The sequence below is a fragment of the Humulus lupulus genome, chromosome 2, assembly GCF_963169125.1.
Source record: "Humulus lupulus chromosome 2, drHumLupu1.1, whole genome shotgun sequence".
Classification (NCBI taxonomy): Eukaryota; Viridiplantae; Streptophyta; class Magnoliopsida; order Rosales; family Cannabaceae; genus Humulus; species Humulus lupulus.
The window spans coordinates 79,709,655-79,728,937 of record NC_084794.1 but is presented as its reverse complement, the minus strand read 5'-3'; the positions used below and the strand labels follow the sequence as shown (position 1 = coordinate 79,728,937).

The following is a 19,283-nucleotide window of genomic DNA, read 5'->3' as shown; positions in this document are numbered from 1 at the left end:
CACCCTGAATGTGTAAGTAGATCATATCGTAGATTGCCTAATCAGTGAAAATCCAATGCACTGATCTAATCTTAGGACTCGTTCTTTTGAACATATAATTACAACTATAATCCACTGTGACCTAGTCACTATAATTGTAACTATCCATATGTTCAGGATTTTATAAATGTTTGTATTATTTCAATAATCATGTAATAAAACAACCAAGCAACACAGTTGTCAAACTAAATGATTTCTACTACTTTTATTGATAATATGAAATCGTGCTACATGTCCGACATGGTTTTATAAGGGCATAAAACCCAACACTAATGTGGTGGTAGCAAGCACCGTGATAGGCATTGGGGAAAATAGTTTCCAAGGCATATGTAATACTTGCATGCCTGTCAGATACAAACACCAGGTCCTCAACGTCCCCAATCGCTTCCTTTAGCTTTGACATGAAATACTTCCAAGAATCATGATTCTCACTATCTACAATACCAAATGCAACTGGATATAGATGGTTATTTGCATCCAGCGCGACTGCACATAACATCTGCCCGCCGTATTTTGTCTTTAAAAAAGTGTCGTCCACACATAACACAAGACGACATGTACGAAATTCTCTTCTACTAACTCCGAGTGAGAAAAAGCAATATTTGAATCGATCTTCCTCAGTGACAAAATCTATCAACGTCCCGAGATTTTTCTGTTGAAGCATGAACAGGTACGATGGTAACTTCTGGTAGGATGCTTCCAGTGTCCCTCTGACATAAGAAAGAGTCTTCTCTCGGCATCTCCAAACTTTTCCATATGACAACTCAATGCCATAATCATTCTTAATGTCTTCTCTTATGTTGTTTGCCATGTACGCATTTGATCCAGTCTGATATTTTTTCTTTATGCAATGACCAATAACCCAAGGTGCAGCTTGGCGATGGCCTTTATGTCGGAGGTCAAGTGAACAAGTGTGTGTATTGGTGAAATGAGTTATCTTGAACATATCAGATTTAGGCATTCTCTTCCCCCTCAATCTCCACCCACAATCAGGATCCTTGCAAGTGATATACCAAACTTCAGTACCTAACTTCTTCACCACAAACTCGAAATTCTGCTTCATTGCATACAAGTGTTCATCTGTCTTCAACTCTAACTTGTTCTCAAAAACCTTCCCAACTTCTATTACTCCACAACTCACTCCAGATAACGTGGGGATAACATAAGAGGGGCATGGGATATCTTCAGCAATACGCTAGAGAACTCCATCTATTTCTATCGTCTTGTGTAGTTGGACAACTGCTCTCTGAGCCAGTAGTCCTCCGTCCTTGGCTTTCTTGACGTCTTGGCAAGGGTCGTACATTTAAATTATCTACTTGAACCACAGGTAGCATCGACAACCGACCCTCTGAGTTATCATCAAAACTACTGCACCCCTCAACTCTTTCATCGTCATCACCGACATGGGCAACTGGATCGTCATTGACATAAGGCTCATACTCATACCCATCATCATGCAAGAGATTTGTTGGGGGGAAAAAGTTTCATTATGACTAGGACCTCCCATGCATACACTTGGCCCAGGAGTTGTTTGTGGAACAGCCGTGCAGGATTGATTATGATTTTCCATATTAACATTCGCTCTAGGAGATGGATCAATAAGAGCAATGTTCTTTGCAATCAAACTAACGCATAAAGAAACCTGATGTCTTAAGGATTTTGATTTGTCAAGAATAAGAGCACTAACTCCTTCATCATCTGTGATTTCAATGTGATCTACGCTAAAATCATTGCATGTAAACGACACTTCCAACTTTAAGTCAAACAATGACCTATGCACTTTTAGCTTTGCATACAACTTCTCCAATAATTCTATGTAACCAACATCAATTGGTACATGTATTATAGTGTTCAAACCAGCTTTGAAATTCCATTTCTCTGCTTTCTGTTCCCAAACACCATTGTAAGAAACAATTATATTAACTTTGGAACCTGCAAATTTACAAAAAAAAAAAAAAAATTATAAAAATAAAGTGTAATCGATGATGAATCGATGCCTATGAAAATCTGTGTTGCAGTTCAACATCGATGCCACATCGATGACATTTCGATGCATAATCGATGCTGATGGTTGGCATATGTACGCGACTCCATTTCGATGGTATATCGATGCCATATCGATGCTGAACCAAATCAACATATATGGCATCGATTCAACATCGATATACCATCGATATTATATCGAACATAACATCTAAATTATATGTTCGCCCCAACATCGAAATTTTATCGATGTACCATCGATATACCCTCGAAATGTCATCGATGTATAATCGATGCTGATGGTTGTCATCTGTACGCGATTCCATTTCGATGGTATATCGATGCTAAACAAATCAACATATATGACATCGATTCAACATCGATATTATATCGAAAATAACATCTAAATTAGATGTTCGTCCCAGCATCGACATTCCATCGATGTACCATTGAAATGCAATCGATGTACCATCGAAATGCCATCGATGTACCATCGATTTTGGAATGGCTCCCACATAATCCCAGATCCGAAGAACAGTTCAAAAATGTAGAAAAAATACCACACTCAACTGCGGAGCAGTTCGAATTTAATATCTAACCATGACATTTCATATTCACAAGTAGATAGAATGAAATGATACTTACCTATGATTTTTTCTTTTAAAAAATGCCAAGAATGACAATTTCTTCACTTGAAATGAAACTTCCAGATCCGAGCAGTCCAATTTCTTCATCGATTTGGCTGTGAAAATCAATAATGGGTTGCTGTGAAAACGGTTGTAAATGATGGATGAGAGAAAGAGATAGAGAGAAAAATATATGAAGTGTTAAATTTGACTGATGATGGTATTTTTGTCCAAAATAAGAGAGGGGTACGTCAATGGGAGAATTTTTATGATAGTATATTAAAAAATTTAACTATATTATGATGCAGTAAAATTTTCCCTAGCAATGTATGATGTATGAAACCTATGAGCATTGCCATTGGGTTTCTTTCTTGAAACGACGTCGTATTCTCTTACGAATATTCTGAATCCCATCCAATCCAGATCCATTTTTCAAGTTTAAGCCAAGATTAGCAACGCTTTATTCTTGCACTGTACTGTGGATTTGTATTGAGTTACAAAAAGTCCAAAACTGCACTCTGTTATATTATTTATACGAACACTCACTGATTGAGCAACTAACCTCATCATAATTTATAGTCTTGAGCCATTCCACTCAAATTTTATTCTTTTCGAGTTACCATAATTTAGATTTATAGTCAGTTCATCAATTCAGATCTTCTTCTCTCCGGTATGGACAACTCGGAAGACAAGGTTGTCGCCGTCATCATGGTCGGCGGTCCAACAAAAGGTACTCAAACTTTTCTGGGTTTTCTTATTCATTTATATATTTCATAGTTTTTTTTTTGGTTTCAGAAATTAAGTGGAAATTGTTTTTGGGTTGCCTGATTTATTTTATTTTGTGGGTAAATATGGCAGGGACTAGATTCCGGCCTCTTTCGTTCAACACTACGAAACCCCTTTTCCCATTGGCTGGGCAGCCCATGGTTCACCATCCCATTTCAGCTTGTAAAAGGGTTTGTTTTTCAATCTCTTGTGGATATGAAATTTATAATTTTTATGGATTTCAGCAAGTTCCCTGATCCTTGTTTTTGTTTTCTCATTTGTGTAGATACCCAATTTAGCACAAATCCTTCTAATTGGGTTCTATGAGGAACGGGAATTTGCACTTTATGTCTCTTCCATCTCAAATGAGCTCAAAGTTCCAGTCAGGTAAACTTTTAATCGCTACTTCATAATTACATCTCTTTAAATTTACTAATCTGCAATGAAAAGTTTCTTAACGAATAAGGAATCAATAACTGTATTTGCCATTCCCAAAATTAATAATAATAATAATACGACAGGCTCACTGAAACCTGTTTTCGAATTGTGTAAGTAAAAAAAAAATCCATGAGAATTAAATCTTGGTTAGCCTCATGATTTTATATAGTGCTGACGTGAACCTTATCTTGGTTTATGGTTGCATGCGTGGATGTAGATACTTGAAAGAGGACAAGCCACATGGTTCTGCTGGTGGCATTTATTATTTCAGAGACATGATTATGGAAGAGAGTCCGGTTTGAATCTCCATCTTCATGATCTTCGTTTTGAAATGAAAAGTTATGCTTTTATAGTTTTATCAATTTCTAAATGTGGTTAATATTTATTGGGCAGTCACATATCTTTTTGCTGAATTGTGATGTTTGCTGCAATTTTCCTTTGCCTGACATGCTTGGTGAGTTTTATATTCGAAGAATTATGTAGTGTTTTATGATTTAATGCTCCTTTCTTTTTCTTTTTCTTTTCTTTTTTTTGGTTGGCAATTAAAGCCATGGTATAGCGCATCATATTTAATGTCATTTAAATATTGTAATTGTTTTTCTGCAATTTTCAATTTATTCTTTCAGAGGCTCATAAAAAATATGGTGGCATGGGAACAATGCTAGTTATTAAGGTTGGTGCATGCATTAACTACTTGGAAAAATTAGCAAGCAAAATTTGTTGTGGCGGTGACTTCTTTTTATTTTGAAGTTAATCAGCTATCTCATTTGGTTTCATGTGTAGGTTTCTGCTGAATCTGCTCATCAGTTTGGTGAGTTGGTTGCTGATCCAATCACCAACGAGTTGTTGCATTACACTGAAAAACCTGAGACCTTTGTATGTTTACTATGGTTTTGCATTTGAATACCTTAATTAATCGGTTAAATAATTTTTTAATGGACTGCTGGTTTGTCTCAAATGTCTTTCCTAGTGATATGGATTTTATGTTTTGGAAAAATACAGGTGAGTGATCTGATAAACTGTGGTGTCTATGTCTTTACTCCTGAGATTTTTACTGCAATTCAAGATGTTGCTACTCACAGGGAAGACAGAGGTGAGTCTTTATTTTAGTGGCTTGAATTATTTACTGTGACTTGAAATCAGTTTTGGAGTTCACAAGATGTTCATTTTCATAAATTGTGAGAAGAAATCTGGCCTCAAAATTCATGCTTTGCTTACCTTCTAGTGATAAATCTAGTATTATCTGGAATCCATCTAAATGTTACACTTCTTTCAGTTTAATTTGGCATGTATTTTATCAATCCCTTGTTGTCATTTAGTTCATGCATCAAAGTGCATTTCATGATAATTGGAACTTTTTAATAAGCTTAAGCCTGGATATCAAGTGGAAATGTAAGGAAATTGGCGCGTGGATGTTTCCTTTGGAAGTAAAAATGCATCTTAAGATTATAAAAGATAGTACAGTGCAGTAAGAGTTTGTACAACTCAAGCTAAATATGTGATGTGTTTATTTATCATTTTCCCTCAGTAGTCAGATCTTTTAATGGGCGAAAAATTTCCAAATGCAGCTAATTTACGGCGTGTTTCAAGCCTTGAAGCCCTCCAATCTACAACAAGGTTGATCTCTTTCTCCTAGTTAAAAGAAAAATTGACATCAACAGCTACTACTTTCAAATGCACTTCAATTGCTTATATGATAAATAAACCCACAGTTCCACCAGTTTCATATTGATACACATTTCTTTCAGCCGGACCTTTCCTACTGATTTCGTGAGATTGGATCAAGATATTTTGTCTCCCCTTGCCGGGAAGAAGCAGTTATACACATACGAGACCATGGATTTCTGGGAACAGATCAAAACTCCAGGGTAGAATGATTATGCATCATATCTTCATTTGAATCATTTCTTATTTTGCCTGGACATCTTTCTAATCAATGCCCCTTAATAACCTGATGTTGAAATTACAGGATGTCCTTGAAATGTTCAGCTCTGTATCTTGCTCAATTCCGACTTACGTCTCCCCATATTTTGGCTGGTGGAGATGGTATTAAGAGTGCTATGATTAGTGGTGATGTTTTTATTCATCCATCAGCAAAAGTACATCCAACTGCAAAGGTGATCTCATCTAATTACATAGTTGATAGTATTCAACCTCTACCTTTTCATCTCAACAGATTCACATTCTGCATGTATAGTCACATATGTATGTAAACTTGTGTACGAATGCTTTCCTTCCACGTGTTTTTTCTTTTAAACCGTGGTTCTCTTTTTTTTCCACAGATTGGTCCCAATGTCTCTATTTCAGCAAATGTTCGGGTTGGTGCAGGAGTAAGACTTATCAGCTGCATCATCTTAGATGATGTTGAAATTAAGGTACCAAAGTCCATGCGCATAAAGCTTTTATGACCACAACCTGATATTATATATTTATATAACGATATTTTTTTGTTCACCTGACAGGAAAATGCCGTTGTTATTCATTCTATTGTTGGCTGGAAGTCGTCTCTTGGAAAATGGTCACGTGTCCAGGCAAGTACATCGACATCATTTTGTAACCATTACTTTTCTAAGACTTCAAAAATTGAATTCTACATAGATAAACTTAGTTTGAAGGGAATGTAACAATGAACAAAAATGTCAATGAAATTCAATATAGATATTAAATATGTTCCCTAGATGAATCGGAATGAATGGGGGCAATAGGGGATAAATGGAAGTTGACTCTTGACCAAGTATCCAAATGAAGCTCAAAATAATCATATTATAGTTTCGACTGTTGTGAGAGACGGGTTTTTATTTTTGGGGACTCTAAGCATCTTATACCAGTTTCAAACATATTAACCGTCACTTTCTCTTTACTAAAGTAGTACAACACTTTTTAAAACCAGTCTAACTTTTCCAAAGAACTTAGACCTTGTTGAGACTTGTGTGGCTGATGAAAATTTGATTTACTGCTCATTCAGGCAGAGGGAGACTACAATGCAAAGCTTGGAATCACCATTCTTGGTTTGAACCCTGCCTTCTTGCTCTTCACTATGATGCTCGAATGAGAATTTTTATTGAATTTAGTCTTACATGCAGACCAATTCCAAGTTTAAAGATTGTTATTTTATGCAGGCGAAGCTGTGACTGTTGAAGACGAAGTTGTGGTGATTAATAGCATTGTTCTTCCCAATAAGACTCTTAACGTTAGTGTCCAGGAGGAGATCATATTGTAGCATTTGAGATTAAGAGAGCCAGCTAAGCCAACTCTGTTCTCTTAGTTTTGTTTTACGTTTGAATTTTTTATGGCGCTAGAACAGCGAGGAAATGGTTTCTCTCAACACGTGCGATCGATATCATTTTGTTTATTACCCATTTGTAGACAAATTTTCAGATGAATAAAGGTTTTGATATTTTCGGTAAAGAAAAATAGTGATGGACAAAAGCTTGTTCTAAATAAATGTTTAAATGCAGGAATGCAAATTAAGGTTTTCATGTTATGTTCTTTTGTATAGAGGCTTCGTATGCTACCTATGGCTGTCTAAATACCACTTATTAAATTATATTATAACAAGTGAGATTTGATTTTAAATTTAAACACAAAAATAAAGTGCCTTGTAGATACCTAGGCAACATTCAAGCAAAATAACATAATACTACTATAACTGTAATATATCATGCTAGTGGAACAAGAGTACTCTCTAAGAACTCGAAATGAAGTAGCAAAAAGATTAGGATTGTTTTACTTGTACCATCACAACCTAGAATCCTCTAGCATGCATCTAACTCGTACAAGGAAAGCAAAATTGTGCGTGAGAACACTAGTAGGACTTTTCTCTTTGTATGTTTTGTAGTTTCAAACCTCAAAGGGAAGTTCCCCGTTTCTTATCACGAGCCACATAAATCTTTATCACATCATGTTAACAGTAACTGTACACTGAAAATATTCACGAGTCTATTTTCTTCTGATCATATATTTCGGCAAGAACAAATCCGGGTGGCAAAGTCATTGCTCTGTTCATTCGGATGCATGGCCCCCAAATCTTATTGGTGGTGAATGAGTACATCACTTCAGCGATGTGGCAGAAAACCAATCGGAAAGATTATTGATGTGGCCGTAGATCCAACTTGTATGCCTGTATTTCCATGGGAGAAATAGAGACATGTCCTTCTTGTGTAACTTCACCAAACTGCTCAGCATACCCAAGCATCTCGGTATCTTCTTGTAAGAGGTTTAAGGAGGTTGCTTTTGCATTCAACACTGAAAGCTCCTTGAAAATGTAAAACAGATTCACAGGTTCGTCAGCAACACTGGTGCAATGTGATCTGCCCTTTCGACAGAAGGATGAATCCCAGTTTTGCCTCTGCAAGACTAGTACGAACCTAGGATCTCCATCTGTTTGCTGAGAATATTTCGAAGGTCGGGGAACCTTAAAACTGACAATATGCAAGTCACATGGTAAGGGCGTAGCTAAAGGGGAGAAAGATCTTGGGGGTGGCTGCACTGATATATCTTGTGGCTTCTTGGAAATAAATGCATGTAAAGGATAGTTCAAGTGAGAACCAATACGGTGGGAAAGAAGAGAGGGACTTAATGGCCAATGGTTTGGAACTGGGTTTGAAGTAGAGGAAATGTTGGATTCCACAAGGATGTGAAAGATTACATTCATTGCCCGGTTGTCCATCACTCCTTGCCCAAGACCACGTCCATCATCATTTACCAGACGACGATCAAGCATTATCTCTAGCCAACCATCTTTAAGGCTTGCCACACCCAATGACTGCCTGGAATGGACTGAGAACCGCCTGCCATTGGATCCTTGCAAGAAAGCATGAGCAGGCATTGGGTAGTAATTTCCCTGCAATGGAATTTTGTCATAGGTTTCTCTCCTGCTCATCTGAAAGCCATTTAAATCAGAATAAAATATCTTCTTGCTATCAATATCCGTTTTGTATCTTGCTATTATCTCTTTGTCATTGAATTCACCACCAAGAAGCTCTACATGATACTCCTTCTCTATGAGAAACTCCTGAATAGTATTTTCTCCATTATACAAACGGGTGCTATGAGAAATGGGGCCTCTCTCCCATTCTGTGTGTGGATGAGAGTACACTTCTTGCATCAGATGGCCCTCAGAGATCACAGTCAGTCCACCAGATCTAACTATTGGCTGAGCATCACCAGTAGGTTTGAATAGGTAGGCTCCGCTTCCCCAACTTGAGTACATAGATATTTCCTCACCAATAACATTTTGAGAACCATCTTCGTATGTTACTTTCTGCAGCAAACCAGTCTTGGCATCAAAAATGAGGGTTTGATGTCGATTATGGATTTGGACAGTGTCATCTTTGGCTTTTGAACAAGCATAAGAAGTTGGACAAGGAAATGAACCAGATTTAGAAATGAATTTTAGTTTTGCTGGCTTGGCTTTTTCACATCCAGCAAAACCATTAACAATGTAATATGTTTGCAGGCCTAGGGCAGGAATTGAAGCTTTCCAATAGACACGATGTCTCCCAGTGAAAATCTTGCTTTTGTCATGCTGCAATTCAGGAGAAATTTGACTTTCGATGCAAGTCCAGTTTGAATCCAAAACTGCAACATCTGGCTTATTAACAACAACCATCACAACCTCTTCTCTTGTTTGCTCTGAAGGATTGAAAAAGACTACTGATTGGTATGTTCCTTCATGAGCAATTATTGTCTTATGAACAGGCTGAACATCATATTTTGATCTCACTTGTGCAGGCTCGAACATAGAAGGGTTATGATCAAATTTTTCATGGCGTATTTTAAGGAGCACTTCAATTGCCTTGGACATGAAATTCTGCAGGTCTTGCAAGGACATATGCATCCGAGTCCCATAGTCCATGACCACATGATCCTTTGCAGTACCAGTTACCCCATCATGATGCTGAAAAAGAGCCAAATTTCTTCTTGCAGCTGTCAGTTTGTAGGAGAATCCGACTGGCAACTTTTCACATTGTGCCCTCTGACAATACCCAAGCAACAAGGCCATCATCATATCTGTGGCACGAAGTGTTTCCTCCAGTACCCGATCAACAGCCTTAAAGAAAGGTCTTGACACATAATAGCCACTCCAATAGTCTTTCTGCCTATCAGCATAAGTAAAGAAGTCACCTGATAGAGAAGGAAAACCTCCAACCTGAATGGAACCAACCTCACCAGGACGAGAGTAATTTATTCTATCAGCCTCCTCGCGAACAGTTTGAAAGTAGTCTTCCAAAGTTCCAAACCTTGCCTCTGCATTTAAGGATGGATTAGAATTGATATAATCAAATAAAAATTGGTAATTCCTGAACTGGTTTTCGGCTTCATCAACACTGATATAACGGAAATCATCTCCAAGAGGGACAAGAAGTGTATTTGTCCGGTATAGGACCGATTTCTTCCTATATTGATCTAGTAGTTTAAATGCCCTTTCCTTAACATTCTCTTGGTTGGTCTCTACTGGATGTTGACCCCATGGGCAGAGTTCATACATAGAACCACGCATTCGAGCAAAGTCAAACTGACAACAAATAGCAGGCTCTGGGCCACAGGTATGTGGAATATCATAAGAATAGAAGGGCATCATGTGGACAAAAATATCAGTAGTCTCCTCTGCATCCCAACTCTGACGCCATATGTATTCCAAATTTTTATGGAGTGCAAGCTCCTTCTTCAGCTCATAGTGGGTCCTCTGAATAAGCATATTTTCGAAACCCATTCGACGAAGAAGATATGCCATGGTAGGCGAGTAACCAAATGGATCTATTGCCCAAGAATTTTTAGGGACAACCCCAATGGTGTCATTCAACCACATATTACCCTCTGTGATCTGATACATCAATTACACAAGATTGAACAAATATTGAATCAGTATTTCTAAGTAATTACCTGTTAAACACAAATATATGTCAAAAGAATCATTTTGTAACCCTATGCAATCAATCTAACTGTGTTTAAAATAGAGAAGAACCTACTGGAAAATAAGACAACGCACTGACAAAACTTACAATTAAATTACATTAGAGGACAGAAAGAAAAGAAAAAACCATATGTCACATCAGTGCCTGAACAGTACAAGGAAACAATGGAATGTTGACCCATACCTACAGGAAACCTAAAAGAATACTCAAAGAGCACCTCAAAATAACCATTAAACCATAGCTACATTGAATTCTATGATTTAATGAATTAATCCATCAACTCAACAATCGCCTATATATTCTGCAGATTATGATACGAGTATATATCATTAACAATAAATCAAGAATAAAAGTTTAGAAGTATTTAGGCTCAAAAAGAAAAAAATACGCCCGTGGAAAATGCAGAATTATGTCAATGTGAAATGTAGTGAAATAGAACAAAGGAAGCTTTAAGTTTACCTGCTCAATTATGGCATAATAATGAAAATGCAGAATTATGTCAATGTGAAATGTAGTGAAATAGAACAATGGAAGCTTTAAGTTTACCTGCTCAATTATGGCATAATAATGTGAATTGGCCTGCATCAGAAAAAAATTACCATGATAAGTGAAGATTCCATAATAGTAAATTAGTAATGCCTTTATTCTGCAATGATTTTAAACACACAAGGGGTAAGATCTCAATAAGTATGAACCCAAATTTTCTGTTAGCAAGACAAACTAAATGGTCCAAAGGACCGTAACCAACTCTTCAATAGCTAAATAAAACACTAACAAACTGTATGCACAATATATTACATAGGTTGAGAGTGAACGATTTTTCACTTTCCAGCAACCAAGCTACTTATTAGCCAACTTAGAGGACAAAAGAAAGTAGAAATTCAACACATCTAAAAGAAGTGATGCGGCAGAAATATTGAAAACTGTTCCATTGAGAGACAAGGAGTGTGCTCTTTGTATATGGAAAAGCAGACATAACTATTTACATATATATAAAAAGGAAACTTTCTTGTTAAAATTATGGAGAAACCATTTGATGACTATAAAATAGTTAAGGATCAAATGACTACATATTTACCTCATCATTCATCACCCATCCACCACCAACAATTTCTAGCTGACCATTCTTCACTAGATTAACGAACGACTCCTTTTTGCTTTCTGATGAATCTCTCCACCATCTCTCCAAATAAGACATCTCTTCCCATATGAACTTGCGTCGAGGGTCCTACATATCCAAGTCCAGACAATGCAACTAGATTCTTAAGATACAAGACCACTAATTATAAAAACATGAACACAAAATACTTATTTGTTTCCCTACAACAGAACATACAGAATTTGATAAAAACTCACTAATAGAATAACCTGTAACATTAACCAGTTCATCAAAACAATGAAACAAAAAACACCCACTTCAACATAAACTACTTTGATCACAAAAGAAATGACTTAAAGAATTAAGCTAATCAAAGTAAAGTTGCTAGTTTCATCACCAATTACTCACAACAAAATATCAAAATCAATAAAAAAACTGGAAAAAAAAATCAAGGAAAGAACCTTGGAAAGAGTGTCGACGATAGTGTCAAGTATGTGCTTAGATTGTCTATTATAGTACTCCTCGACGGTGAGCTTCCAACCCGGATCATTATGCGAATGGGGCACCACGAAAATCTTTAATTTCTCCGAATCCCACTCGTCCCCTTTATATTCGACATTCCACCCTTGCTTCCAGGCACCACCATCTACATCCAAAAAATCAATCCTGTCATATAAATCCTTGGTGGTGATATCAACGGTGGCTCCATCGCTACTGGAGTCAATCATAACAGGCTTCCGGAAGCCAGGCTTTCGGGGCTTGACAGTTCGGATCGGGCTCCGCGATTTAAAATGCGAGGTGATGGGTCTGGGGACGCCATAACGGAGAACAACGAGAAAGAAGAAGAAGAGAGAGACCGCAAGGCCGATGGTGAAGAAGTTGGCGAAGAGGAAGTCACGGAGCACCACCCTGCGGCGAGACTTTCTGGAAAACTTAGATTTGGAATTGGATGAAGGCGAAGAGGAAGAAGAGGCAGTGGAGGGCAAGAGAGAGTTGCCCCAGCCTCCCCGGCGCGTGGAGAACGACATTGGTGAAAACGATTCTGATCCACCGTACGCACCAGGAGGGTCGTTACAGAGATAATGGGGTGAGACCGTTAGTGTCGGAGGAGCTTTTCATAGCTTTGAGGTCAAGGTCGGAGATGATATATTGGGATCTATGTATGTTATGTGTATGTGTGGTTGCATAAGAAAAATCAACCAAAGCAACTGAGACCGACTTTGCCTTACTGATTGCGGGGCCTACTGGTATCGACAGTAGCAAATCAGAATTATAGCTCTTGTATTGTACTATGACTACGTGTCCACCACAAGAAAGTGTCCAGTTTCACAATAAATTGCACTTACGTTTAATGAAGAATTCCAAACAATATTTAGAGAGAAAATTAAAACTATTCACTTACTTTTGGTAAAAAAAAAATTAATATATCTTATAAGATTAATTAATAAAACTTGACAAATATATACCCTCAAAAAAAAGGCGCACTGTAAGCAAGCAGTGAAAATGTAAAAAAAAAAAAAATCACCAATCTATAAAGTATGGTTAAGTTGCTTTGCATTAATTGCAAACCACGCGCACTTATTTGCGTTACAAAATAGTACATTTCACCGTAGTTAAATCATTACATTTGCAAATAAATAAATAAAAGAACACATCAAAAAAATTCAAACCTTCAAACATAGGATCAAAAGAATGTTAAAATGCATATAAATGATTTACCTTTTCAATTAATATAAAATAATAAATAAAATATTTATCAATAAAAATATTTATATGTTGACCACATAAATGACTAAAGACAAATAATAATAAAGAATACAAAAATGTATAGTCGTTTGGCCCCAATAATTAGTAATGACATACATCAACCTGACACTTTTACTGAATGAATTCTCAAACTTAAGATCAAAACAACTAGATTCAACTATGTTTCTCAAGTCCGAAATATTATTACAATTTCATAGAGTTTTTGTATAAAAAAAAGTGTGCATAAATCCATAATTGTGCATTAATAGGCTCAATGGCATTACAATGCTCATAATAGGCCCCTAAAAGTACTTAAGTCCTCTTTATCACGAAAAATACATAAAAATAACTAAAAATGCATTTAAAATAATTTAATTTGGAATAAGCTTCTCTTGCATTGTATTTTGGATATTGTACTCAACTAGATATTTATCGAACAAAAAAATATTTACTTATGACATTTGATCAAGTAGACATCAACCAGTGTCGTTGACTTTGATAATTTTGCAAAATAGACAAAGGAGATTTGAGAGAGAATCAAAAGGGAGGCTAGGTTTTCATTATGTCGAAAGAGATCAAAATAAGAGTACAAGAGCAACAAAATATATAACCAAAATAATGAGAGGCTAAAAGACTAAACTACCCTTACATAATAATAAAACTTATATTATTAACACCCCCTCAAACTCACGATGCATTTGCGGGAAGCATCGAGAGTTTGCTAACTAAGAAACGAAAACGAGAAATAGTATGAGCCTTCGTAAACAAGTCGGCAATCTGCATAGCGGAAGTGACAAATGGTAAAGTGATGGTCCCATTCTGATAGTGGTGACGAGTAAGATGACAATCTATCTCAATATGTTTCGTGCGCTCATGAAAAACGGAGTTGCGAGTAACCTGAATAGCATTAACATTGTCACAATGCATCGGAGTGGGATCTGATAGAATAACACCCATATCAGCAAGTAATCAACGCAACCAAACAATTTCAGCGGTAGTGGAGGCCATGGCACGATATTTTGCTTCTGTAGACGATCGAGAGACAACAGTCTGTTTTTTACTCTTCCAAGAAATAAGAGAATCTCCCAAAAATATACAAAAACCAGTGGTAGATTTGCGATCAGTACAATCACCACCCCAATCTGCATCTAAGTAGGCACGTAACTGTAAAGTAGACGTAGATGGAAAAGGCAAACTCTGAAATTGAGTTCCCCGAAGATATCGAAGAATATGAAGCACAACTGCCCAATGAACGGTAGTGGGAGATGCAACAAACTGACTGACAATGTGAACTGCATGAGCAATGTCTGGCTTGGTGATAGTAAAGTGCACTAAGCTACCAACCAGAGTGCGATATAGAGAGGGATCTGCCAAGGCAACACCATCAGATGAAGAATACCTGGCATTAAGCTAAAGAGGGGTATCAACAGTGCGAGCATCAAAGAGACGAGCCTGATCGAGAATGTCAGCAATGTACTTAGATTGAGAAAGAAGAGAGTCGCGAGGAGAGTAAGCTACTTCTATCCCTAAAAAGTACCGTAGGGAACCCAAATCTTTCATCTCAAATTCACGAGTCAAGTGCGTTTTCAACTCCGTTATCCCATTCGCATCATCACTGATGATAATCATATCATCAACATATAAAGAGAGTAAAGTGCGGCCAGAAGAAGTACACCTAACAAAGAGAGCTGAATCATGTGCACTGGGATGGAAGCCGAGAGAAGTAATCACGATGGAGAATTTTTCAAACCAGGCTCGGGGAGCTTGTTTAAGCCCATAAAGAGCCTTCTTCAATCTGCAAACTTCTCCTGGATTATGAGGAACACCTGGTGGAGGAATCATGTAAACTTCTTCTTAAAGAGTCCCATTCAAGAAGGCGTTTTTAACGTCCATTTGAGAAATGGACCACTATCGAGCAGACGCAACGGCAATGAGAGTACAAATAGTGGTATGTTTGGAAACTGGAGCGAAAGTTTCCTCATAATCCATCCCATACTCTTGAGCAAAGCCTTTAGCAACCAAACGAGCTTTGTACCGCTCTACTGACCCATCAGACTTAGTCTTGATCTTGTAAAACCAACGGGAACCAATAGCACACTTCCCCACTGGAAGAGGAACAATATCCCAAGTACCTGTCTTGTACAACGCAGAGAGTTCTTCAGTCATTGCCTGCTGCCAAAGAGGGTCAAGAATAGCCTCTTTATAGGAAGAGGGCTCAGAGAGTAGGTGAATAAAAGTCAAAAAAGAAGAGAAAGAATCAGAATAAGTAGAGTAGACAAAATCAGGTAACTGTGTGGACTTACGAATTCTTTGAGGGTAGCAAGGAGGAGAAGGAGGAGGAGGAGGAGCAGGATCCACAATCTCAGAAGCATCTTGGGTAGTATTAGGGACATAAGGGACTTCGACAGGCTGAGAACCGATATATGCAGAGTTAAGAGTATCAACAGTACAAGAATCAAATGGATCAATACGAGTGAGATTAGATTTGTGTAGATTGGGGGTGTCCGATGGAATAGAGTAGAAATGTATATGCTCAAGAAACACAACATGACGAGAAACATAGAGTTTTTGACTAACATGATCATAACATCGATATCCTTTTTGACCTTCACCATAACCAAGAAATACACAAAGAGCGGAACGAGAAGTAAGCTTACTACGTTCAACATGAGGATGGAGAACAAAACAAGTGGAACCAAAGACTCTCAATGAAGAATAATCAGGAGCGTGACCATAAAGTTTTTCAAAGGGAGACAGACCTGAAGTGACAGATGACGAAATTCTATTGATTGAATGAACTGCAGTCAAAATGGCTTCCCCCCAGAACTCACTAGGAACATAAGCAGACAATAAGAGAGAACGATCAGTTTCAACAATGTGTCTGTGTTTTCTTTCGGCAACCCCATTTTGCTCTGGTGTATCAGTATAAGAGGTTTGTTGTAAGGTACCATCTAAAGCAAGCAATTCAGAGAAACGATTGGAGGTATATTCACCACCCAGATCACATCGAAAATATTTGATAACAGCATTATGTTGAGTTTTAACAAAAGCACGAAACATATGATAAATCGCGAGGAAATCAGAATGATGTTTCATAAGATAGACCCAACAAAAACGAGTATAATCATCAATAAAAGAGACATAGTAACGTGATCCACCTTTTGTTAGAACGGGTGATGGCCCCCACACATCAGAGTGAATCAAATCAAAAGGTGCAAGAGAAACAGAAACACTCTTATAAAAAGGTAAAGCATAAAATTTTGCCAATTTGCAACCACAACAATCTGAAATATCATGGGTTTGTAACTTTCCTAATGCTCTTGTGGAAGCTAAATACTTTAAATGTGAATCAGATATATGTCCAAGACGAGAATTCCATAAATAAAAACTAGACGAAGATGAACTTAAACAAAATGAAGACAAATCGACACTAGAAGCTGCAACATCAGGAACTCTCAGCTCATCTAAAATGTAAAGCCCCCTGCCCACGGCCTGTCCCAATCAGCTTTTTAGAATGAGGATCCTGCACATAACAACAAGAATTAGAGAAAATAACTGAGAAACCAGAGTCACATAATTGACCAACAGAGACAAGATTCAAAGTAAGATTTGGAATATGATATACATCAGAGAATGACATTTTTGGAGTGCAAATCGAGCCAATCCCTGCTAGTGGCATGGGAGTGCCATCAGCGGTCATGACAGATACAGAGGGTGCTGATTTAATGGACAAGAAAGAATTGGAATTAGGTGACATATGATGTGAAGCTCCAAAATCAAGGACCCATATAGAGGAAGATATACCTGGTGTACTACTAGAAGGCAAACCTATGTGTGAGGAGGCTGACATGGCGTGTGGTTGCGAGGCAATGAACTTCTGAAACTGCTCTGTGAGTGTAGTAATCGAGGTACTAGGAGTGCTTCCAGAATCTGCAGGTGGAACAATAGCTGCCATGTTCGAAGACATAGAGTGAAGAGGTCGGTGAGCTTGGCTGCCAGATTTCCAGTGAGGAGACTAATTCGGTGATTACGCCCTGTTCAACAGCTTGGGACATTGAGCCTTCCAGTGTCCCTTTTGCTTGCAAAAACTGCATTTGTCGTAGCCAACCTTGGCTTGAGTCTTGTGTTGATTGTTGGAGGCTGGCCGATGAGGAACTGCAAAGACAGAGGGATTCGGAGAAGGAAGAATCCCCTTTTCTGCCCCCCTTTATCAACACGAGACTTCAAGCGCATCTCTTCTGCTAACAACTCATTAACCACTGAATCAACCAACGGAAGAGGACTGCGATGCAGGATTGTTCCACGAAGACCTTCAAACTCATCTCGAAGAGCCATCAAAAACTGAACCAGACGTTGTGCGTCTCTCCGAGCAATGTAAGGGGCAAATGCCCGTAACTCCGCTGATTCAGTCAAAGCAAGCTGATCCCACAGATTAAACATAGCAAAATAAAATTCCTGAACGTTCATGCTATTCTGTTGAAGGGCCCGAATGTCAATCTCCAACTGATACTGCTTTGCGAAATTAGACTGTGTATACAACCTTTCCAAGTGCTCCCAAACTTCCTTCGCTGTCTCATATTTCGCTAATTGGATACCGATTGATTGTTGAACCGAGTTGTTGATCCAAGTGATGATTTTCGAATTGTTGGCATCCCAAAGATCCAACTATTCTGCAAAGCTCTCATCCTTATCGTCCTTCGGTTTCGTGGAAGTTCCAAAAACATAACCCCACATACGTTTCCCTTTTAGAAAAAAATTCATGACATAATGCCAATACGAATAATTCTGCCCATTCAATTGCACATTGATGGACTGGAGCGAATCATCTTTTGCGCCTCGATCACCGAGATTGTAATCCTAGCGCAACCAAATCGAGGGTACTCAAGAACATTGCTCTGATACCATGATAATTTTGCAAAATAGACAAAGGAGATTTGAGAGAGAATCAAAAGGGAGGCTAGATTTTCATTATGTCGAAAGAGATCAAAATAAGAGTACAAGAGCAACAAAATATATAGCCAAAATAATGAGAGGCTAAAAGACTAAACTACCCTTACATAATAATAAAACTTATATTATTAACAAACTTTACCCATCTTGGCCTTCTGCTCCCTGGTTGTTCTATTCTACTGGTATTAATGTTGTATGCGCTTTCTTGTTGCCACCCATCCTTTATAAATGCCACATCATCATGCTAAATTTTTTGGATAAAATATATGTGTGGCGCGAATATTGTAGTTTTTTAAAATTCATTATGCTTAACAGTAATGCACTCCGATGGTAGAAGAAATTAGACCGCCAACCCACACCACAAATAAAATTAACCACATTGCACCGCGTGGTGTGGTGTGGGTTGGGTGCTTCCATGGTTAAGTGGATAATCTACTTGGCCATAAAAATGACAAATATAGGGTGTGTTGGTAACTATTATTTAAATAGTTTTATGTTTGTTTAGATAAATAGTTCATAATGAAAGCAGAAATTGTTAGGATTTTTTTAATTAAAATTTGAAAACATTATTTTTTATTACTTTTAAACATTTTTTTTCTATCTCTTTTTCCCTCACCTCTTCCTCACACAACAACCATGTCCATTTCTTTTTCAAGCATCCGTGGCTTCCATGGTTAAGTGGATAATCTACTCGCACCTAAAAATGACACATATAGGGTG

At 37.7% G+C, this 19,283-nt stretch overlaps 3 protein-coding genes across 4 annotated transcripts; 1 reads left to right on the top strand and 2 right to left on the bottom strand.

Annotated features, from left to right (window-relative positions):
* Positions 1–3,101: 3,101 nt before the first annotated feature.
* LOC133818081 (uncharacterized) lies at positions 3,102–7,335 on the top strand. Its single transcript, XM_062250777.1, has 15 exons — positions 3,102–3,378; positions 3,507–3,604; positions 3,700–3,800; positions 4,069–4,147; positions 4,245–4,305; positions 4,478–4,524; positions 4,635–4,727; positions 4,854–4,944; positions 5,420–5,468; positions 5,600–5,719; positions 5,821–5,968; positions 6,134–6,226; positions 6,314–6,386; positions 6,821–6,859; positions 6,971–7,335. The coding sequence occupies exons 1-15, from the start codon at positions 3,321–3,323 to the stop codon at positions 7,069–7,071; spliced, it is 1,251 nt and encodes a 416-aa protein (XP_062106761.1). The 5' UTR covers positions 3,102–3,320; the 3' UTR covers positions 7,072–7,335.
* Positions 7,336–7,550: 215 nt separating this feature from the next.
* LOC133818080 (alpha-mannosidase 2) lies at positions 7,551–13,087 on the bottom strand. 2 transcript variants are annotated; one of them, XM_062250775.1, is made up of 4 exons: positions 12,329–13,087; positions 11,847–11,996; positions 11,228–11,347; positions 7,551–10,677 (listed from the first exon to the last, which is right to left on the bottom strand). In XM_062250775.1, the coding sequence occupies exons 1-4, from the start codon at positions 12,893–12,895 to the stop codon at positions 7,939–7,941; spliced, it is 3,576 nt and encodes a 1,191-aa protein (XP_062106759.1). In that variant the 5' UTR covers positions 12,896–13,087; the 3' UTR covers positions 7,551–7,938. The 2 variants fall into 2 exon arrangements, with proteins under 2 accessions (XP_062106759.1, XP_062106760.1); XM_062250776.1 differs by having other exon boundaries at positions 11,315–11,347; positions 12,329–13,083.
* Positions 13,088–14,582: 1,495 nt separating this feature from the next.
* LOC133814441 (uncharacterized mitochondrial protein AtMg00810-like) lies at positions 14,583–15,455 on the bottom strand. Its single transcript, XM_062247399.1, has 2 exons — positions 15,161–15,455; positions 14,583–14,980 (listed from the first exon to the last, which is right to left on the bottom strand). Exons 1-2 carry the CDS (start codon positions 15,453–15,455, stop codon positions 14,583–14,585), a joined length of 693 nt encoding a protein of 230 aa, XP_062103383.1.
* Between the last annotated feature and the right edge of the window lie 3,828 nt (positions 15,456–19,283).